Consider the following 18,603-nt stretch of genomic DNA (forward strand, 5'->3'; position numbering starts at 1 on the left):
CACAAAATGCAGAATTTGAAATAAGAAAGTACAAATAAAAGTAAATATATATCGATTTATGTATAAAATATATTTAAATTCAGATTTATGTACCTGTACCATGGTGAAATTTTCATAGGCACTCTTATTGTATTTTGGTTTGAATGAAGCCGAAGTGGGTATGAATCTCTTTGTTTGACAGAATTGCCTGCATAATGCATGAGCACAAACACTCCACTGTGCTCTCCACAGTGGTGCTAGCAGAGCTGGTAAATAGAGAGTTAGAGTCTCTTGCAAGTCAAAATAACAAAGCTTTCTTGTGGGTGAGCACCTCTTCCATGGGAAAATGCTTTTGTCCTTCCAGGTACACTCAGGGAACCTGAAGAGTGAATTCAACCACCCGTGGTATCCCAAGGCCGTTGCCCTCCACAATTCTTTTCCCTTAACTAGAGGTCCATTTCTAAGTTCCCAAGGAATATCTTCCCCACCTGGCAAGCCACATAGTGAAAATGTGTTCTGAGAACTGATCTTTGATAAAAACACACACTATCAGGTAATAGAACCTTCCTTATATTTTCATACTACTTTGCTAAATGCTATGGAAGGTGAAACAGCAGGAAAACAGGAACACCAAAATGGGAGCCGGCTGGACTCTGTACAGACAGCCACAGGCAGGAGTCTGTAGGAGCTGAGCAGGGCTGCTGAGGACAGGACATTGTGAACATCACTCATTCCCAGAGTTGCCAGGAGTCGGAGCCGACTCAGCATCACAAAACACACGCAAAGTGAAGCTTCCTTTCCAAATACCCCATGACCTTTCATGGGGGTTTTATCACTGGTTTTATGTTGGGAGTTGCTAAGGTAAACTTCTCTTCTAAAACCACCACTGGGGCCAGCAGGGTTTAGAGCTACACCCTTCCCAGTCCCTATGGAAAAGGGCAGAACAAACTCGGAAGTAGTGGTTTCGAATGTTGGCAGATTGTTTACACTGGAGATTGCCTCCTCCTGGCTTTGCTTTATTTTTGTGAGACTTAAGCTTCATAATCTTCTAAGACTACTTTTGCAGTGTTAGGCATGAAATGAAAATAATTTCCCTGTTGGCAATGGCAACCAAAGTGGCATTCGAGACCTCTTGGCAATGCTGACCTTGTCACTTTCCAGTGTATCACTGAGCTCTGCACTTGGGAGCTCCTCCTCCAAATTCATGGTTGATAAAACTATAGCTGCCTTGGATCTGGACATTTTGCACACTGAAACACTTTTTGAATGTTTCCCACACACTCTGTGTTCCAGAACAGCAAAGAATTGTGTATTTTAACAATCTTTTGTATATCCTGACATTATGGGAATTTGTGTTTCCATGTTCATGGTGGGAAGACATGTGAAAATATCATGTGGTGTGAGTTACTAGGAAAGTTATAGCTCTCATTAAATACATTTCCTAAAATAAGAGTATATTGAATAAGTGTATGAAATTCAAAACTAATAAGACCTCTCCCTAGTAGGAGGGTTTTCATACATGCTTTATAGTAAACATAAGATAAGTCTAATGTCAGGAAGAAGTCAACTCATTTATTTAAAAATATTGAGTAAGGTAGGCAGGCAGGTAGAGGTGGCCTATGGCCTTATATACTTAAAACCTACTGAGGAATACTTCACATATCCTGCCTGAAAAAAGCAGTATCTATACGAAACCACCGTGTACAGTTGTCTAGGTTGTGTATTGCGCAGGGTACTTAGTGGCTCTCTTAAGCTAAGACCTTAATGAAGGGTAGGAGTGAGCTGGGAAGGGAGGCAGGAAGTCGTGCCCTGAATGGAGGAAGGGAGATGAAAGCGTATCCTAGATACAAGAAACAGCGTGTGAGGAGGCCTGGAAGCAAGAGAGGGTGTGGTGCCCTAGTTTAGAGGAACTAAAATTCTTTGGTTGCTGATTAGACTATTAAAAGGGTGTGGTGGTTAAAAACACCAGAGCCTTATGTTTCAAAGACAGTGAGGGTCTCCTCAAGTGCTTTAGGCCAGGAAGTAACAGGATCAGTTTGGCACCGTAGAACTAACCCTGGGTACAGTGTGGAGATCAGATTAGAGTGGGGCAAGGTGGAAGTGGGGAGACCTGTTGTGCAATTATTACAATAATCCAGACAAAAGATGGTGTTCTAAACTGGGCAATGGAGAGAAGTTGATGGGATGAATGGCTTTGAAAGCAATTTGGGATATTAAGTTATCGAGATTAATAGAATTTTGAAGAAGGAGGGAGATAGAGGAATCCATGAAGTTGTTGAGATTCATTCTGTGGTTGTTAGGTAGTCGGGGTCTCCATTCACTCAGATTTGGCACACAGAGGACAACAAGTGGGATTTGGGGGACAGGATGAGTTTAAGTGTCTGTGGCGTGTCCAAGTGGAGATGCCCTGCTGGAAGTTAGATGTATGGGTCTGGATGTTAATAAGGTTGGGCCTGTGACAGAGACTTAGGTATGAAAGACACTGTATAAAAATGAGGCTGGAAGTCTTAGACCAAAAGTGAATGTGTAGCAGAAAATACTGAATACCTTGCTTAAACTGGAATTTGTTTCCCTCTTTTGCAATGACAAATGCAGTGATTGGAAATCCAGATTCGCTGGAAGATTCCACCACATGGGCCAGAGCCTGGGTCCTTTGTGTTCCTGCCCCACCTATAGTGATGACTGCGGTTCCTCAGGGTCACCTGCTAGGGAGACCAACTATGTCAGTTTGCTGGGAATCGAGGTGTTTCCCAGAATGTGGGATTTTCCATTTTAAAGCCAGAATGTCCCAGGCTAACTGGGATGAGTTGGTTACCTTATCACCTCTTGGTTACAATAAGATAGACACTGTGCTGTTGCCCCTATACCTCAGATGGGAAGAAAGGGAAAGGCAGAAGGACCAAAGGGGCATGCCACCTGAGTCAGGTCACCTTCAAAAAGCTGTTTGTGAAAGCCCCATCCTACAGCTTTCTCTCCCATCTTTTTCTAGAACTTAGCCGTCGCCACCTCTACATGCAAGGGTGACATGACAATGGCAATATCTTGGCTGGGGATGTCACCTGCATCAATCAAATTATGGGGTGGGGACAACAGAAGAGAATGAATCTGGGGTAGGTGATCAGCAGTTCTGCCACAGTGAGGAAGGCTCATCAGTCATCAGAGTAAAGAAACCAGACCCAGACCCAATGAAATACAAATGCTGAAGAGACGAGGTAGAAAATTTCAAAGAAGGCTAAGAAGTAGCAGGTGGGAGGTCAGAGCAAAATCATGAAAGTGGGTGATCAAGGGACCCAGAGAAAGGACCCATTTTAAAACAAGGAGGAAAACACTTTAAGATCAAAGGGGGGTCAGAGAGGTTAGTGCTGCTCCCATGTAATGTTATAAACAAGGGCCACCTCTAAAGTGGAAGGTGCCCCAAACTCCCTGTGGAAATTCTCCTCATTCCCCAAAGGCCAAACACCTCAGATGTGAGATGCTGAGTTCATGAGAGGGAAAGCCGGAGCCTGTCTGCCTGCCGTGGCCCTCTCCCAGGACCAGCGCAGGGCCAGCTGATGGTGGCACTCTTCACTGAGTCTGCCCTGGGCCTCACGGTTTTCTTCAGTTTTAATCCTAAGTGACACTAGAGGGAAAAAACCTCCTCTAACCCTAGTGAATGTCAAGGTCTCTTCCAGCCCTGACATGCTTCTGTGGAAGTTCTGTCATAGGTAAAACTCTGGCTCTATCAGTGAGAGGAGCAGTCTTATCGATACCTGAATACAAGGACAACTGGAAAGTCAGTTCCCACCTGTGTGCTGGGACGGCACCACGCTCACACAGGGCCCCTTTATGCGGCTTTTTAGATGTAGGCTTTCCTTTTTCCCTAAGTAAAACCATATTGGAAATGCTCCTATGAAATAGAACCTCTTTGCTAAACTAGGGAAGGTTTTGTTTGGGGAGGGGTTTCTTACCTCTTGGGACAAAGGCAGCACTGCAAATGCTAGCCACCTCTCAATGATAGATCCTTTTCCCCATCACATTTCAGAAATGGGACTTGACTATAAAGCACTGCAAATTAACCTTCCTCAATGCATTAATTTCTGGGGGATTTAGATTTAAGCTCCTATCTCTTAAATCCCATCTCCTTAGCCATGGAAGCTTTCCAGAAGCCAAGACTTTCATGCTGTTTTTTTTTTATATGGAAATGAGAAATTTTTTGAACTTGGGTCATTATTAGGGACCTCATATACAAGGAAAAGGAAGAAAAGAAGCCATTTCCATTAAAATTACTTATTGAACAGGGATGTGCTTTGCAAAACCCTGGAGAGAGATCCTTTCTAATCCAGCAAGGAGACTGGGAGCCTGGTGGACCTGTTTAGGTTGAATAGTATGAAGCACCTTGACAGTTAGGGGTCCAAATCCAGCATAAAAACACATTACTTATAAGATGCACACATAGTGCCTTCTGCTCAGTGCACATCAGTAAATGTTTATGAAGACACTGAGCTGAAGTTCCGAGCTGTGCCTTACACATTAGGCTGACATTCACAGGTCTCTGGGCGGCCACTGTTGCCCTCATGCTGAGTGTGGCTCCATAACCCTTCATCTTCATGCCCCATTCCCCAGAAGAATCTGCAGGGGACGATGCCTGGCATCCTCTGAGCTCAAGACTTGGAGGGGTCTCTCTGTTCACTGTCACTAACCAAAGTGCCAGTGCAGATATCTTATTCTGTATCCACTGATTCTAACCATCAATTTGTTTACATCTTTTTGGGGATGGGGATAGATGTAGATCAATTATAAGACCTACCTTAATGTTAGAAAACTTGACATATTTAAAAACCTTTTAGATTTGAGGCAATGTGGTGGAAAAGTTAACCTGGTTATTGTGTTATCAACAGGAAAAGCATGTGTAGAAGAGCCTATATGAGCTTCCATACAGAAACATGCATCCCATCAGCTTCCCAGCGTAAGGAAAAAGGAGGCAACTTTGCTTTCCTGCTATAGAAAGGTGAATACAATTATAAAAAGGTAAATTAATAAAGAGACAGACAAGGAAATATTTGGAGGTAGCATGGTCCAGGGGAAATGCATGGACTTGAGCTAGACCTTGGTTTACTAGCTGTGACCTTGGATTGCTCAATTAAGCTTCATGAGTCTCTGTTTCCTCCCTTATAACATGGTAATTCCCATCTGATAGGATCATTTGTCAGTTTTAAGAAGGAAGAACATATGTCAAAAATTTAGTGCCTGCGGCACAGTGAATATTCATTCATTCTCTTTGAATCTTTGTTTAGTGATAGGTGATTTTAGATGAATTCTTAAAAATCTATGTTTATTTTCATATGATTCAAATTATATTCATATAGAGGCTTATTAAATAAACTGCAGAGGATAATAGCAAAGTTGGAAACTTCAAGCAGAAGGTGAGAATACTTTATGCATTTCAAAGAATTTGTGATTTTTCTTAGATAATTTCAGACCAGAATATTCTTCCTCCTGAGGTAACTAGTAAATTTATAAATAATCATGAGTCATACTGATGGAAAAAACAATCAGATCTTAACAATCCCAATATTTAATATAATTTTTGGCTCTTGAGGAATGCTACATCATTTAATCTCTTATAGCAAAATCAACTGTGTCTGAGATGCTCTCTGCCCATTGCCTTCCTACACATATTTAGTAATTTGACTTTTTAACTTTTGGAAAGTCTTTGATGTGCAAAGAAAGCAAGATTTCTTCAAAACATAAGCTGATGGCTTATACATAATTAAGGATGCAGCTCCATGGAGGCTTCCTCTCTCCGCAATAGGTATCTAGTTCTTTGAAAAAAACAAGAACAAAAAAAAAAACCACCCAAAACTTTATGAACACTTGCTAGATGCTTTGCATGCATTATTGTCCAGGCTGATTTGATCACATGATTGACCCCTGGAATGATTGTTGTAGCTGAGAACAAAGTTGGACACTGGGAGGGAACAACCGAGAAGGCATTGGGACTTGGAAAAAGATGTGCCCATAGCAGTAAAGGGGACACTCAGGAGAGTGGATCTTCTATCCAGTGGGCAGAAGTTGGTATGAGGAGGGGAGGTCAATGGGCAGTCGCTTGACAGTTAGGGGTCCAAATACAGCATACAGGGGGCGGACAAGCAGCAGTTAGCATCAGGGAGGTCCAACAGGGGATGGGAGATGGGCTAAGCTTCAGGAAGAGCATGTTGACTGGACATCTGGAAGAGTAAGAGCTAACATTTGTAAGAGCTTACCCTGTGCCCTTGGGCACTGTGCTAAGTGTTTTCCTGACATTTTCTTATTTGATTTTTTTAAAAAACTCTGCAGCATGAATATTTAGCACCCTCATCTTACTGATGAAGAAAGTGAGTCTCAGATCAGTGACTTGCCCAAAGTGACATGATTTGTAAATACCATGACTGGAATTTGAACCAACATCTGGCTGGCAGGAGATACACACACTTTTATCCAGTTCACTATAGTGCTTCCACAGGCAGGACCCAGTCCAGAGAGGCAGGCAATAAGGCATTCAGGATATCTTCAGGAGAAGGTCTTTACCTGAGTTCAGGGGATAAACTTGAGCTCTGGGAATGAAGTTGCCCAAAACAAACAAACAAAGAAACAAACAAACAGGTAGAGTCCTTGTCTTAGACATGCAAGGCACTAAGAACTAATAAAACAGAGCATTAGGCATTGGTATTAGACCTGGGTTATGAGGTTTCAGCCAGAATCACACCGCAGGTAAATATGCTGAATTCTACTTTAGATGACGATTAATTCTGGGTGAGAGCCAGAGGGCCTACCTGTGAGGAGCAGAACCACTGAGGCTGGGCAGCCAGGAGGAGCCCCACCCTAAAGAGGACAAAGGTGTAGATTTCAACATCAACGGGTCAGTTAAGGTGAAATGAATGAAGACTGCTCTCACATCAACCTGTCAGCTCTGAACCACATTAAGAAAAAAAGGAAGAAGACAATATAAGTTTCTTACTATCTCTGGAATAGTAAAGGACTCCTACACCTAACAATGAGAAATAATTAACAATTAACGTTACCATAATGAAGTATTTACATATATATATATATATATACATATATATATATATATATTACTTTCATCAGATTCTTGCAAGAATCCCATATATATGAAGTCATATCTCTCTGGAGCTTTACCTTCTGAACTCAGCAGAGAATGTGAAAATTGGATGCTGTCAAAATTGCCCTGGAAAGTTCACCAAATTAATTACACACTGTGCAGTGTACATGGTTTTCTGTATAGTACACCATTTCTATGCACGACACAGACAACTTTCTTTTTTGTGTTGAAGTATGTAAAACAGAGTTCATTTAGTAGCTACTAATATGAAATGTTTTTTCATTTGTGTATGTATTTTTGCAGTGGTCGGATTGTTCCCAGGTTGTTTTTTCTTTCTTTTTCTGAGTACATTGAGTGACTTCCTAAATATTTTTAGGATGTGTAAATATTTTTAGGAATGTATGTGTAACAGGACTCTACTGTTTTATTATTCCTATTTGGCAGAGAAGGAAACTGATGACACAGTTAGCATATGCATGATAAAGTTTTAAACCAAGGTTATACTTTGGGAATCCTGGGTGGGGCCCACCGCACCACACAGTGACCCCAGCATGGCCATCACACCTGAAGGACAGTGCATTCCTTAGCGAATAAAATCACAGGGATGCTGGGATGTCAAGAAGTTCCCCATGACTCACACCCGGACCACACTGCCACAGTGACAGCCTGGGGTTTAGGCCTGTCACCTGGTGCCTTGGTGAGGTGTATTAGAGGTGTATCGTTAATACATTGAGCTGTTGCTGTGCAGATGTGTCTGGGAATGAAGTGTGACCTTCACTGAAAGAGAAAAGTTTCTTCTGTTACTGTTTTCTGATGCCTGCATGTGACTAGAAGGCGTGTTCAGGCTCTGGGGCAAGTGAACCCTGACCTTTGTGGCAGGGTGGTTTAATTACTGGTTTTAACTGCTGACTTACTTTTAAAATGTATCTGTTTGGGAGTTTATGGCCCATGACTGACCCCTTATAAAGACATTATTATTTCCAATAAATGTCTCTCAAATAAGTTTAAACTGCCCAAGCAGCAGAATTTGAAGAAGATCTTTCTTCCCCTCTTGTCATCGTGTCACCAACACTGCGGCTAGCAAAGCTCCCCAGGCCCTTGGGCTGATGCGTCTGAGTGAACAACCCAGTCCACATGTGATCTCGGCTATTCTTTGCCTTTCTGTTTTGTTTGTGTTTGCTTTTAACATCTCTGAACCATTGTTTTCTGTTGTTATTGGTTACAAAAGATGTGGAAAGTGAGTATAGTCAGCAGGAATGGTGGATTGCATACTTCAGAAAACTCTGTCCCATAAAAGCAATAAAAACACTGGCAACAATCATCAAAGTCAGCTTTTAAAGAACTTGAAATTAGCCAAAGACTTGCAATATTTGGGAGCATTTATTCCAGAAAAAGACTGACTCTCATTAAGAATAGTGAGCTTTGTGTTATTTTAACTTACCTTGTTCCCAACCCATTCTTTACATTCATCTGGAAATTAAAGGAACCCAGATAATCAAAGCAATCTTGAAAAAGACAGTGTTGTTGGAGAGCTCATGTTTGCCGATTTAAAAACTCATGACAAGGCCATGGTGAGGAAGGCTGCGTGGTGCTGGGCTAAAGACAGGTCCGGAACAGTGGGAGGGAACTGAGAGTGCAAGACTCAGCCCTTATATCTGTGCTCCATCAACCTTCAACAAAGGTGCCGGGAGAATTGAATGGGCAAAAATTAGCTCCGAGTAGATCAAAGACCTAAATGTAAGAGCTAAAACTATAAAACTCTTAGAAGAAAGTACAGGTAACAAACCTTCATGATCTTAAATTACATAATGGTTTCTTGGTTATTTATACTCAATGAAAAGATGGACAATTGGACTTCATCAAAATTAAAAAACTTTTGTACTTCAAAGGACACCATCAAGAAAGTGACAAGACAACCCAACAGAATGGGGGAAAAAAATTGCAAATCATGTATCTGTTAAGATCTAGTGTTCAAAATATGTAGAATTTCTTATAACTCAACAATAAAAAGAACAATAACTCAATTTCAAAGTGGGGAAAGGACTTAGACATTTCTTCAAAAAAGATGTGCAAATGACCAATAAGCACATGAAAAAAATGCCATACATCATTAGTCATTAAAGAAATACAAATCAAAAGCACAATTACTTTCCAACTTCACATCTACTAGAATGGCTACAATTAAAAAAAAAAGATGGGCAATAACAAGTTCACTGTATGCAGGAGGCAAAGGTGTTGGTGACAATTACTGCAAGGGCCAAAGTTTTCCACAGCGGGCACCTGAGTTGACATGTAGAAGCAGTTGCTATTTGCATCCACAGGTGGTTGCTATGTTAAGAAGACTGCTAGTTGGAGGTAGGTCTTGGCCTTCAAACCCTTCATGGGCAAGTGAGGCTCCCTGAAGACAACACCCTCCTTGTGCCCAAACTGTGGGGATGGCCAATAGCAGAGGGACTGCAGGCTGTCAGTATTCAGTACTAATACTCAGGCACTTGCCACAGAGACAAGAATCCTGGCTGGGATTGGCATTTAGGGCAGAAAGTGTGGGAGGAGGGGTGAAGGACATCAAGCAAAGCAAAGGGGCCTTTCAGGGCCTAGAAAGAGTTTAGTGTTGGGGAGCCCAAAATGCAAGGGGCGGAGTAGATGGTCACGTGATGGAAGACAAGTTTTGATACTGCCATTGAATGTGTAACCTCTGAGCAAGCTTGAGAGTCTGCAGAGCAGAAAGGCAGTGGGCCCTGGGACACATAGGCAGATCGGATCACTGCTCTGGGAAGCCGATGACCAGAGCTGCACTTGGAAGGCTCAAGTTAGGGTTCTTGGTTCCAATCTTTTTTTTTTTTCCCATGGAAATTCTCTTCTACATTCTGGTGTAGCCAGCAGTGCACCGCTTGTCAGCATTAGGAAGATAGGGGGAGAGAGGACAAGGGAAGAGAAGAGGGATGGAAAGAGAAAAAGGAAAGGTGAAGGGGGAGGAGCAGGGAGGGGGAAAGAAAGGAGAAGGCAGAAGAGGAGATGGGGAAAGTGGAGGGAAGAGGGAGTGAGAAAGGGCAGGAGGGGGTGGAAGAGAAGGAAATGTTGATTGCTCGTCCCTGTCCCTGAGTGCCCACAGCTTTCCAAGCACCATCCCACATGTTTGGCATGTGCCTCTCATTTAGTTATCAGAACTGGGAGATTTGGTCATGGAAGAGTCTGGGACTCTCAAGGTGAGTCTTATTCCTAATAAAAAATTAGGTTACAATGCACTTTTTCTGTCTAGACCTCAGGATCTGAGGGAACCAAATCAATTCAATCTATTCCAATGATGCACGTTAAATGCAGACTGAATCATTAGGTATGAAGGGAAGCTATGGAAAGAGAAGGTTGAGTTTACTCCAGTCTCGGGTATTTCCCTTGCTCATGCTGTTCCTCCAGATTCTGAAGCCTGATAGCCAGGGCTTGAACACTCACATGGCTGCGGGGACCAGCTCAGCACATGCTGAACGAAGTGTGCTGATTGGGCTTGGCATAACTTAACAACAGGAAAAGGCACTTGGCTTCAGTGTCAGGAGGTAATGGGGAGTAGTAGGAATTATCACAAAATGGAGCCTACATACCACCTCTGATGAGGTGGCACTACTCAGCACTAGCACGTTGCTGTCATGTGTCATGCATAAGTGGCCTCAGCGTTGCTGGACCTTCTAAGTTTTCACAAGAAGGCAGAGATCCAATGATCAGGCAACACTCAGGGGGCTAACAGAATGCACCTGCACGTTGCATCCACCCTCAGGTTCACTCCACGGTTATGTAGTTGCCTGAGCCGCCAATAGAAGCTTGACCCCTTCCCTGTGCTCCTCTCTTTCCAGGCCATTACATTTATGTGGACACCTCCTTTGCCAAGCAGGGAGAGAAAGCCCTGCTGCTAAGTTCTGACCTACAGGCTGAGGAATGGAGCTGCCTCCGACTGGTCTACCAGATAACCACGTCTTCGGGGTCACTGTCACACCCCAGTCGGCTGAACCTCTACCTGAGATTTGAAGATGAAAGCTTCGACCACTTGCTTTGGTCCACTGATGAACCTTCAGACAGCTGGCTCATAGCCAGCCTGGATTTGCAAAACAATTCCAAGAAATTCAAGGCAGGTGGAATTTGGGAGGAAGGTGCAGGGCTTCTCTGAAGCTTTTTGCGACTCTGAGGTCTTCAGAAAACTGCCGCTATTGAAGTTGATTATCTCCTGTATTAGAGTGTGATGTTTTATAGGAGATGCCTCAGAGAAGAATATCAAACATGGAAATTAATATTTTGTTTATTCCTTAAAAGAGCTTCTTCCCAGATTTCTTTTCTGTGTCTTTAAATGGTACTTCCGTAGAAATCTAAATGAGGCTTAAACCAACCTCTTCAATGGAAATTTATTTTCTAATGAGCTTTGAAGGAGCATTCTCATATCTTATAATTTTATTTCATTCTTCTAAGTTGTGTGTGGTATATGCTTATGTTATCTTCCTAATGGTTTGTTTGCTACAAATTTTAAAACAAACCATTAACCATAGTAAAAGGAAAAATGAAATACTTTGGAAGAGGAAAACTACTTAAAGGACATGCTCTGATTCCTTTCCAAAGATGGAGGTTGTTCCATCAGAACAACTTGAAAAAGAAAGGTAGCAAATGCGAGATGAAATTGAATGCTCATTGAAGTAGGGGAGGAGGAGGGGACTTGATTCAGGCAGCCACAAAATGTGCCATTTAGTGAGAATATGCCACTGAGGATACAGTGGGGGCTTCATGAAAATGTTCTCCATTCTTAATTCCCTTTCCAGTTTCCCATCCCATTCCACTTCTTTAAAAAGAGTTGAAATGCTCTACTCTCCTCTACCCCTGTCTGCTTGGAGCCCCTCTGCGTCAGGCTGAGTAGAGGGAAGGAGCACTGAGGGTCTCAGTTCCCTATTTCACAACATCCTCTCAACTGTTTATCACACACATTTGCAACATAGTTGCAAAATATTAAGCTAACATCATCTAAGGAAAAGCAAATGCTTTGAGAAACAGAACCAAATGTGGACCATAACAGTGCTTGAAATCAACCACATAAATTCTCATGCTTCTATCTGTGCTTGTGTAAAATTTTCAAATTTCTCAGCAATATATTTAGCAGAAACTACAAGTTCATTGATCAGAGCCTCCTCCATCTCATGCGACGAGCTCATATCACTAGTCAGATTACTCTTCCTACCTCCTCCTCCACAGGATTTTTTTCCCCCTGAAGCCTCTGCCCTCTGATCCTGGCCATTCTCAGAATGGATTTCCCCAGAGGCACAAGCTCTCCTCTCCACCCACAGCCAGGTGGTGTTACTGAAGGCACTGCCAAAGGTGATGTTTGGCACAAGGGTGGAAGACAGCTGACTCTGAGCTTTGATTGGACATCTTGCTCCTCTCCAAGTTCTGAGTATAATGTACACACCCATACACACTGTTTTAATGAACCCTATCATGAAATTCATATCCAATATCAATTAGCTGAGATAAACAGTCTCGTTTTGCCTTGAATTGCTGAACAGCTCCCAACTAATAGCTGAGATACGGAACCAAGGAAACATGGCATTTTGAAGTCTAACTCCCTTTCCCCCATATGTTGTGCAGATTTTAATAGAAGGTGTGCTGGGACAGGGAAACACAACCAGCATTGCACTCTTTGAAATCAAGATGACAACCGGCTACTGTATTGGTAAGTGGGTTTCACTTTCATTGCATCAGAACGTGAATCTTTTCCTAAAATCCCTACTTGCCAGAGGGAATTGAACCCATCCTAAAGACAAAGTATTTTAATGAATGCACTGCATTATGCATAGTAGTTAAAATTCTTTGCTAGGTTCACTAGAATGGTGTATTTTGTTTCCCTGTCTTTAGCATAGGAAGGCTCATTAGAGTTTGCCTGGACTGGCTGGATCAATGAAAGAAATCAGATGCAGCAACTGTAAAACCTGAGTTGCTGTCTTAACCTCAATATATTGTAATACAAATAATTTGCTGTTTGCAGTGAACTAGGCTTTTGTTGCATTTGCCAGAAAAGCAGGCATCGTATGACCTCCTTTCCTCACTTTACTCTGTTGTTCTCTGGCACCTCATTGCTCCTGTCTTTATAATCACCGTTGTCTCTGAGATTCCACTTGAGTGGATTGGCTGGGTGCCTCTTATGAGCCAGCTTTTGAGAGGGTGTAAAGAGAAGACATAGTCCATGTCCTGTGGCCACTCACCTTCTACTTGTCTGCCCCTGAAGCTATTTCTCCATATGGTAAATACTACTGGAGAAGGACAAGCTATGCTGTGGAGGTGCAGGGGTGAGAGAGAAGAAATTGAAGAGGTCTGAATTCAGGAGATGCATTTGAGCCAGGGTTTCAGGAAGGAGTAGGACTTAGTAAGTCAAGGTGCTGGACAGGAAGACTCCCATGGGGAGAAAGTGCAGGGCCTGCTCGGGGAAAGACAAGAAACTAAGTAGGGTGTTTGAAGTGAGAATCAGAACTGCTCAGGGTGTTTGTTAGGGAAGAGTCTGGGTCCAGCCACAGAGCTTGAGTTAATGAATTCTGTGGTTGGGAGGCGCCTAAAGCCCAGTCTGCAGGGGCGGGGCCTGCCACTGTGGTTTTCAGATGATGACTGGCTGCCACATGGAAAATGGAGTCAGAAACAAGGAAAATACATAAGAGATGGGAAAACCCCTAGAAAGTGATTGTGACCTTACAGAGGGGACCTAATGAAGGTCTCAAATTGGGGTTGTAATGGAATAGGGGAAAAGCGATAGATTTGAACATTTTTTCAGCATTGACAGTAAGTACTTAGAGGTTGATTGGCTGTGGAGAGAAGAATCAAAGGCTATTCTGAACACAAAAGAGCCTTTGCTAATTCCCTGACTCTTACTTCTCTCTTTTGACCTTCCAATGGTGATGCTAATGCAAGTAAAGGAAACAGACTAAGAATGTGACCATTTTCTGAAAATACAGTGAGTTCAGGCACAAGCTCCCTAACTTGAACCTTTCTGTAGCTCCTGTGTGGTGGCTGTATAGGCTGACATGCAGCCCCCACACAGGACGACTGTTGGACATGCCTGGTGGAGCACCATCTGCTGGTTCAGTCAACTCACTGAGCACCACAGCCTCTGTTTTATCACCTGTAAAATGGGAATAAAATGCTTCCCTCATAGGATTATTGTGGGGACTAATGAGATAAGTATGAAGTTGATTTGTATGGTGTTGAACAATCAAAAAGTGTTTATTTCCTTTCTTCAAGTCACTTGATGGCTTCTGGTTTGTTTACAAAACCAAAGGAGAGCCAATACTTTTACCTTGTTAAATTTATGCTCACACTCTCAGCTCTTTTTTTTTCTGTATGCTCTCTTTGATTCTCACAGTTTGTTATCTGGAAAATGAGGTTAATAATAGTATCCACCTCATGGGGTTGTTTTGAGGATTAAATAAGTCAATTCCTATAAAGTGCTCAGAGTAGTTCCTGGAACATTGAGGAATATTTTGCTTTTTATTTTACTCTGCAGCCATCTTCGGCGCTGAGTGTTGAGCATTGGTTAGCAGATGCTGCAGTGGAAAAGTTGCTGAGGAAAATTGTAAAATGTTTCAGAGCTTGCTAATGCAAAAACACATTGATTACTGTATTAGTCAAGGTTCTGGCAGGAAAGTGGAAACAGAGTGTACATTCAACCAGCGTAATTTGAGGCCAGTTCAGCAAGGAACTACAAAGGTGTCAGTGGGTAGAGAAGCCTGGCAAGGCGTAGTGTTGTAAGCCAGCACTAGTAACAGTGACAATTCATGCGTGGCTACCTACCACCTTTAGATCTGGAGGGATACCAGAACCTGGAGGTAGTAGCTATGTGGCAAGAGGTGCTTGACAAGGACTTTGTCCCCAGTAGAGGGACACAGCCCACCCATGGTGACCTGGCAGGCAGGGAGGGCACTAGAGGAAAAAACAGTCCCAACTTCATTCTCTTCCCATCTTCCAATGGTTGAATCCAACAGGAAGCCGGGAGACAGGGGAGTCCATGGATGTAACTTACACAGGTCAACCTCTGGGGGGACAGAGTGGGGTGAAATAAGGGGGTGGGGGTGGACCTGAAGGGGCCAATGGGAGATGACCAGCACAACCACACTTAATATTTTTCATTGATGATTACAGTAGTCAGTGGAAGCACTGGTTTGTGAGTTTCTTGTTCCTACTAAAGGAATCTGTTGACTGGGAACAATTTATCCACACAACTATGTCAATCCCACTCAAAAGGGGAGGGAGTTCTCTTTATCTTGTGTCTCGTCTCTACTCAGTAGCTGCAGAAGGACCTCGAGCTTAGAATATGCCTGTCTTGCCTATTCTATCTAACTGGGTTCTTGTTTACAAGAGAAGCAGAGGATTTTAGCATTCAGAAAGATGCCTCTCAGCTCTGGGTATTTGAACACCATCAGGAGAGAAGTTGGTCGAAGAATGGGCAACCAGGTACAAGAAAAGGTGGACGATAAAATTCCTGGAACTAAGAGCATAGCCCTAAATGGTGCTTTGAAACAGGATGGCTGATAAAAACGGCTGGCTCGTACCAAGCCCCAGCCAAGCATGTGATGCTGTGTGGGGAGCTGTCCCACTTACAACTTTCACACACACAGGAATGCAGGCTAAGGGAGATAGCAGCCACTGCACGCAAGAGGGCCAGTAAGTGGGAGAACCACCGTCCAGAAAGGCAATGATGAATCACAGTCTCGATTCATCACTCTCTCTTCTTGACCAATACTGCCCGGGGGTCCTGGTTCCCCTGGACAAATGGAGTGAGAAACATATTTTGAGATCTAAGAGCAAACTCTGCAGTGAGTGGGGGTATACCCAGGTGTGACTATACCTCCATGAGGTGTGTTTTCACTTCTCTTCTGCCAGAATGTGACTTTGAAGAAAATCATCTCTGTGGCTTTGTGAACCGCTGGAACCCCAACGTGAACTGGTTTGTCGGAGGAGGAACTAGTCGGAATTCCCACTCCATCCTCCCGCAGGATCACACCTTCAAGAATGAGCTGGGTGAGCTGGGCACAAGTAGACTCCTTTCCCCAGGGTAACTACTTCTGCCACCTCTCCCCGCCCCCTGAGTTGACCGAACTGTGGCTCTGTCAACAGAGAAGGCAGGAGACAAGAGGGTGAGTAGGGCCCTTCGGGAAACCCCATGGAAGAGTAGGGAAGCATAAGGCGTCCGATAAAGACAAACTGCAGAGGTGAGAGCTATAGCTAAGAGGAGGGCCGCCTAGTTAAAGGCCATTCTTCACCCATGCTTGGTCTTGATATTTTCACATTTCCATTTGTATGCTTTATTTCCTTATCTCTTTGCTGTTTAATACTTCTTATTTCTAAAGACAAGGCTGGAATAATCTTAGGATACTTTTCACACAAAATAGATCAAATGATGGGAATATCCTTAAGAACATCCTCAGTGGCCCTGAGGTGAGTCAAGACCCAGGATGCATCTTGAATGTGGTGTGCAGCAGGGCCCCCTAGTGGCCACAAGGACTAGTTCTCTGTAGGGAAAATTTGACCTTGAGGAGAAAGCTTCTACAGAAGGGAGACCAGGGCAAGGCAGAACAAGAGAACAAAATAAAGCCCCAGAAACTATTTCTTTAGTTCCATCTAGGATCACTTACATAAAGAGTTTCAATTGAAAAAGACAAACCATTTTCACTTCCTTCTTTTAAAAGTCAGGCACTTTGGGAAATGACGAAAGATGGAGGTTTCCTTGTGTATTTGTATCTTGGCCTTAAAGACCCACAGCCCACCTCCACTGATGGCTGTTGTAGGAACCACACTAGAAACGAGTGTTATGTGTGGAGTGACTGATAACCAATAGTGACAGATTAATCCATACATCTGCATGAGTATTTTAAAAGACGATTGAGTTCATCAAAACAATAAAACGTCACCACCTCTTGACATCTTTAAATGAATAAAGCAACTAACAATCTCTTGGAGTTTCAAAAAGAAACTTTTTCTTAATTTGTGGGAGTAAGCTAATTTTGAGATTTTTTGGTCATTTGTAGAATCTAGTACCAGGAATACAGCAAATCTTGAAAGACTAATGCATTAAACTTGCAATAACCCTTGTTGTCATTTCTCAGAGGTACAAACTTAAGTATGGGGAAGTGTTAAAGAACTTGTCCAGTCACTTCAACATTAGTTGCTAGGTCAGGTCCTCTGGGTAACCGATGTCATGATCTAATGATTATTTATTCAGTGCATCATTTTTCATCCTCATTGAAGGTGAGGGTCAGTTGGCTGGGGAGAACACATTTCTTGGGAGAGGCAACAGAGCTGTGGACTAGTGTCAAACCACTTATTTGACTATGTAACTGAATGTAATCCATCCTTTGAAGAATGCATCACCTCTCGTCCTTGCTCACTCTCATTTGTGACCACAGACACTGTGACCATGTATGTGTCAACAAGGAACAGAGAGGGAGGCGAGGCTGGGAGTCCTGACGCCAGTGCCCCAGACGCAGGAGTCAGAGCGCTGCGTCACTTCGGGCATTAGTGCTTTTGTGTTCCCCTTAACTCCTCAGAGTCTTCATCGGCCCATTCGCCACAGAGAAATTACTTAACCGATCTTTCTTCACCTAAGGCTATACATCAAAATCTCCAAATTCATCATCCATTGAGATCTATTTTTAAATGTTTTGGGTCCCTCCTGGGTACTCAAAAGTACTCTGCATTTGGCAGTAGAAAAAAGTATAAAGGAGTTCTGAAGGGCCGAAAGGGTACGAAAAAGAGGACTTGTCTTTTCTGATATCTTAACCAGCAGATGTTTTACTATTTATATCAGGAGATAGGCATAATGATGTGGCCATCCCTGAGGAGCAGTAGGACTTGGTGGTGGGACACTGTCATCCCTGCCATAGGCACCTGCCTCTCTCCTCTCCTGCTCCCTTTCTCCATCCCATCTTCCCATCCCCATTTCCCATCCTTCATCTTCTTCCGCATTCTCCTAAAATACACCCCCCCAAGGCAAGCAGCTTTGCCCACCAGCATTGCTTAGTCCCTTGATGTCAATACCAAGTCCTAATGCAGTTGCAGACTCTGGGCCTGAAAGGAAGAAATCTGTGGAGACCTCCCTCCCAGCAATCCACCGTATTGTATAGTCAGTCCAGTCAGAGCCTGAGCACTGGAATGAGGCTTCTTCGTTCATCACTCGCTCATCCATTCATTCAACACACACATAATAAGCACTTTTTATATGTCAGACATTCTTGTGTATCCTGGTGATGCAAAAACAGTCATTGACCCCAAAGTGATCACAGGAACAAACTTTTCCAAGTGTTGTCCTTAGAACACCAGTTATTGAGGATACTAATCATTATAGGAGGGAAGAGGGGCTACATTTGTATGTGGTCAAATAAATGGGGCAACTTTGAACTACAAAAAATAATCAAATTTCCTTATTTTTAGGACTTCTTAGTGCCTTTAATATAGTTTTATATTTATATATTATGGCATTTCTCAAATTATTCAAATACCAAAATTCTGTGTAAACATTCACAGTGACACGT

The 18,603-nt window shown here is 43.0% G+C and overlaps 1 protein-coding gene across 1 annotated transcript in view; it reads left to right on the forward strand.

Moving 5' to 3' along the window:
* Positions 1–18,603, forward strand: part of MAMDC2 (MAM domain containing 2) — a 125,806-nt gene that overhangs the window by 44,634 nt on the left and 62,569 nt on the right. Inside the window, exons 3-5 of the mRNA XM_045840178.1 lie at positions 10,906–11,177; positions 12,677–12,761; positions 15,956–16,093. Of these exons, the coding sequence (XP_045696134.1) occupies positions 10,906–11,177; positions 12,677–12,761; positions 15,956–16,093 (495 nt within the window). The remainder of the gene's footprint in view (positions 1–10,905; positions 11,178–12,676; positions 12,762–15,955; positions 16,094–18,603) is intronic.

This window comes from Phyllostomus hastatus, unplaced genomic scaffold (genome assembly GCF_019186645.2).
Source record: "Phyllostomus hastatus isolate PE091 unplaced genomic scaffold, TTU_PhHast_1.1 phas_contig_34, whole genome shotgun sequence".
Taxonomy (NCBI): Eukaryota; Metazoa; Chordata; class Mammalia; order Chiroptera; family Phyllostomidae; genus Phyllostomus; species Phyllostomus hastatus.